The sequence below is a fragment of the Musca vetustissima genome, unplaced genomic scaffold, assembly GCF_032173495.1.
Source record: "Musca vetustissima isolate MV318-11 ecotype Yass unplaced genomic scaffold, APGP_CSIRO_Mvet_v1 utg25761, whole genome shotgun sequence".
Lineage (NCBI taxonomy): Eukaryota > Metazoa > Arthropoda > Insecta > Diptera > Muscidae > Musca > Musca vetustissima.
The window spans coordinates 63,471-68,756 of record NW_026887453.1 but is presented as its reverse complement, the minus strand read 5'-3'; the positions used below and the strand labels follow the sequence as shown (position 1 = coordinate 68,756).

Sequence of the window (5,286 nt, the reverse complement as noted above, 5' to 3'; positions counted from 1 at the left end):
TTTTCTTCTGTTTTTTTGTAAGGCTTTTGGTTAAGGGCTTTTCTATGCCTGAAATCGATCGATCTTCTATCGTCCAAAAGTCTGAGTCTTGTATATTTAGAAACGATATCCTGAAGAGTCTCTTCTTCTGAAATATGGAAATATGCCCGTCAATTTTTTCTAATAGTAAATCAACAAGATCCCTATCGACATTCATAGGTTCATATATCTGAGGTTTTCTTATATCTATTTGAAATAACTCATTTATTTCGTACTTAGCATCAAGAAAGTGTTTAAATAGTTGTTGTTGTGAACCGTAAACTTATGTTGGTTTTTGTTAACATATATTTGTTGATTTATTAATTTTTCAGTTCACTATTTTTTCTTTTTATATCTTGTCTTATATATTTTCTTTGCAAATTAACTTAGCCGAACTTTACAATGCCTTAAAACGGAGGTTTTTTCTCCGGAATTGAATAGCCCTACTGCGCCAGTAACGTGGATTAAAAATACACGGTTTCTCTTTGGAGATACTTGCATTCAATGCAGCGAAACATTTATGCTTACGTTGCATTGAATGATTGCCTCTGAATATGGGAACGAAAACAAAAGTTTCATATATCATTTGAGAACTTTTGTATTTCGCTTCATCCATGACAATTGTTTACTTATTATTAGATTACTATACATCCAGAGATGGGGATGTAACTCGCGTGATCCAATTTCTTTGTGATCAATTGAATCAATAGAGCATCCCAAGACGTAGTGTCGATTTTAAGATTGTTGAGGGCTAGCATGTATTCCTTTGTAGTGTCATGCAGAGCCTTGGTGGAAGCCGTTGATGATGTTCAGAATCCGTTCTACTAGAGTGGAAAAAAGAACCCGTTTATTGTTATAACGTTCTTGCAGTAACATCCATGCCGTTTTGTAATTATCCTCTGTCAAGGATAGATGGCTGATTAGTTTGCCAGCTTCGCCAGATAAATTGGTTTTGAGATACCACATTTTTTGAACACTTGGGAGAGACTGTTTGTCTACTGTCTCCAAGAAAAGTTCATAGAACTGACGCCACTTCAAACAATCCCCATTGAATTGAGGAATTGTTACCTTTGGTAGTGGGAGTAAACTGTGTGCTATAATGTCACTCCCCAGTTGAGGTGCGTTGGTCACGGTTTCGCTGCATTTGTCCTTCAAGACTGCCAGTTTTATTAAGTTGTCTTGTACCGAATCTTCAAGCATTATCGTAGCTTTCTTCAATCTGCTGCAATATTTCATCGTAGAGCTCCATAGCTTCTTTATAGTATCTTCTTTGATGCTATAAAATTGCTTCGGCTGTTCCGCTTCGATTGTGTCCAAGCCTTGCAAGTGACGACTAAGGGCACTCATTCGAGCATTTGTCATTCTGGCAAGTCCATCAACACGGGAAGGTATTTTGTCTTCTGCGACAACTTCAGTCGATTTCTCTCTCAAGGTGACAAAGATGGATCATCGCGAATTCTGTTTTCTGCCTTCTCGAAACTCTGCCATAACATAGTTCATAAAGTTTGCCCTTGTAGAACTCTTACGTTCTTCTTTCAAGAGGGGCCTTCTTTATAGTAGAGACGAATTTTTCGAAATTACTGGCTTTCTTCCTGCTGAGAAATAAGCTTTTGGACGTTTGCCATTGTTGTTTGTTGATGTATTAGCGAGTAGCAACAGTTGTTGAATGATGATTAGTTACAGGCAATTTCCTCCTGTTTTTCCACCAGAGCTCAAAAAGGGATTTTTGAAATTGGTTCGAGTACGTTACATCCTCACACCTTGTGGACAACGTCACCAAAATATGTTTCGGATTAGTTACCGTCAGGATCACGTCGGGGTCACCAAAAATGATTAATTTGTTATTATGTTAAATGATATACGTAACACTTGAATTACGTAATCTTGTTACTTTTACAATTCATTGTAATCTACCAAGAATCTTTATTTTGCATTGACTATTTATACAATTTTGAATTACCATAAAATTAACTAAATATGTATAATAAGCATTATTCTTCAGCCCGTAACCCATGCATTGTTGTTTCTTTATTTGGGTTACTGGCCTACATACACAAAAACAATAATAAAGTTGGGTCAGTTATTCGCTGACAATAATAATATGATTAAATAATATTAATATTAATGTAGGAAATCAATATGTTCTGTTTGAACTGTTCTGTTTCAAGAAAAAAATATATATAATAATTTAATTGAAACATAAAAAATACAATATTTTCGAAAAGTTGAGAAATTTTCTTTCACTTGATATATTACTGCGAATCTTTATAGTTTCCCCACTGTTGCTCCCGTAATTTGAAGAAAAATATATTTAAAAATCATTATTATTTGGTTTTTATTCCTTTAAACGTATTTCAGTATAAAATATTTCAACTCGTATTCCCAAAATATATATTTTAAATATATATTTTCATAATAAACCCGAATTTATTTTCCCGTTGATTCTGTTATACTGTATTACAAAACTGTTATACTAAACACAAATTCGAAGTTTATCTTAACGCACATGCCAGAGGTTATGTTATTTATAACGAAGCCATGCACAAAGTCTCCGGTCGGCAGAAAAATACGCTGTTGGTGAAAAGGTGGGGAGTCTTCAACAGCGAGCAGAATGAGTAGTCTTGGACAGAACGTCATTGGAATGTCTGGATGAGACTAAAGCTAAGGCGCACTACATTTCCAACGCTATCTACTTCAAAATTTGAAATAAGCCACAAAAGAAGCGAAGAAGAAACACCTACCAAGAAAACTAAAGGAACTGACGAAAATATGATTTACCCCAAGAATATCATTTATTGGAGGTAATTTATACACCATCCAGGTAAATCTCTATTGGAGTGAGACACCAAGTATGGCTCAGATAAAAAAATAATTAAAGGTAATATACACATTAAACACATTACTTTGGATAGCCTATAATTGCATAGAAAAGTTGTTATGGTTTAATATAAACTAAAAACATTTTTATTCAAATACGGGTTCTCCTCCCAGAACCCTAATAACATGTACGTTTTCTCTCATGTATGTTTTCTCTTCTTTCCAGAGTTCTCAGTTCGACCATACTGAAGAAGGGAAATGGTAAAATTTACCTCGCATTAGTTATCTTCCATTCGACTCGTATTAGTCTATCTTCCGTTGTAAATATAATTAAATAGAAGATGTTAGACATAACAATATATTCAGCAAACGTAATGGACGTCGTGGTTTTTGTCTCGTAAAAGTATTCTTTCTCTAACCATAGATATATAGCTATAAAATCTCACGGCCAAAAACTCGTACTGAAACCGAAACAAGAGAAGATGAGGAGGTTAATAGATAGAAAAACTGAAGAAACAATATGGCTTCTCACAAAAACTGATTTCCCAGCGGGCACGCTGATAACGAATGATGTAACGGTAGAAAGGAAGGTAAGACCCGCGTAACCTATGATTGATAAGGGTTAGAAAATGTCGTCCCTGCATTATTAATAACTACTAACTACCATGGCATCATTACACAAGGTAGTCTACTAATTCAGTCATATGTTTCCAAATTTTCAAAAGTTTAATTTTGTTCACATTCAGTTTTCATAACTTAAATCAAAAGATCTACAAGAACAATGTTCAGTTTTATTTAATATAATTTTTATTAATTTGTTGAAAATATGCCAATCGACATACATGGAATTTATTTTTAATTTATAGATGAGTTACAAATTGTCATTATCAATTCATGCAATGAGACTACCTTGAGTAATTATGTACTGACTAACTACCAAGCCTAACTACTTTTCTACTTCTTTCTACAGTCTACACCATCATAAAGAGGAAAATATCCAATATGCTAAAATATCGAGGGCACCTTTGACAAAAAATTTACACATTAGCCGTATACACTGACATCGATGGACCTTGAATAATGTCGACACTGAAAAATTAATCCAATTCTTAGAAGTCTTCGGAATTGAGCGTGTAATCATAGACTGAGTCAACCATATTCTCAGGAATAGATGGATAAACTGTAGTCTAAAAGACAAATATCAGGGATGGGGTTTGAATCCAAAGATTGATGGGTATGGGGTGGTCTGCAATGGAAAAAGGTAATGTAATAACATTGAAGTAAGTTCAAACTTTGGACAAATTATTACACGCATGCTTGAAGTTTAGTATTGAATATGGATAGATCGGTTAGCGGTTTGCTGTACCGGTCATATAACTTTACTCCCAATTTTTGGCACTTATTGGATATTTTTAGTTTCCCTAAATTATAAATATCGGCCTATTTGTTGGTTAGGCCCCATCGTCATATTGTACGTATTTTGATGGCCCCTTGCGCATTGTACTCTCTAAGGGGATATAACTTGGAATTCCGTATTCGTGAACGAATTCTATGCCAAAGAATATTCAATTTCGACGAAATCCCAATACAAAGGTTCCGCCTCAGTTTATGTATTTGTTTGGTCCTATGCACATTTTCAAACGAAAGTGGCTGTAATTTTCAATGTAGGAACCTACTTGTTTTGAATTCCCCCAATATGAGACGTTAAGAAAATACTTCGAAAAACTCCATATTTTAAAAAAAATCGTAAACCTCGACAATAAGCATTTCACAACTCATTGCGTATTCTATAATCCGGATAATATAATTTTTTATTATTTTTTTTTTTATATTTAGAAAATTGTATTAAAAAATTATTATTATTACATAGATTATTTTTTTTTAATAAATATATATAACTTTTTGATATTCAATAATGTAATAAAAATGTAAACCAATTTAAAACCTTAGTTCTACGAAGATACATTTTGTCCTCATATTACCTTCACAAACATATCATTTAACGGGAACTGTTGTAATGTAGTAAAATCTTTTGGGAATACAGAAAACCTGAGTTGTATTATCAGCTTTTTGTAAGTGGCTTGTGTCTTGGATAATTCATAACTCTTTTAGCGACATCTAGTATAGCTTTTGCGGTTACCTACGGGAATGCGCTTTTAACCTATTGCTAAAAATTCGAATAGAGGCATATACGCAAAAATATATAAATTCATAATGTAAAATGTTAAAGGATAGAAAATTGGCCGCTTACTGTTTTAATTTATGAGAAAAATGTCGTTGCTAAACAAATTGATGGATAATCACATAAATATAATTTTTTAATTAAATTTTTAATTAGTGAAACAACTGTTTATATTGAGGTTCATTTATTGAATGAATTAAAATAATATAACTTAGACATAAATTTACATTAATAATTACAATAGACTTATGCTACGTGGGAAAAAGCAT

General features: G+C 33.1%; 1 protein-coding gene across 1 annotated transcript; it reads right to left on the bottom strand.

Annotated features, from left to right (window-relative positions):
* Positions 1-792: 792 nt before the first annotated feature.
* On the bottom strand, positions 793-1,380 carry LOC133335025 (uncharacterized). The gene has a single exon (XM_061543320.1). It carries the CDS (start codon positions 1,378-1,380, stop codon positions 793-795), a length of 588 nt encoding a protein of 195 aa, XP_061399304.1.
* Positions 1,381-5,286: the final 3,906 nt, after the last annotated feature.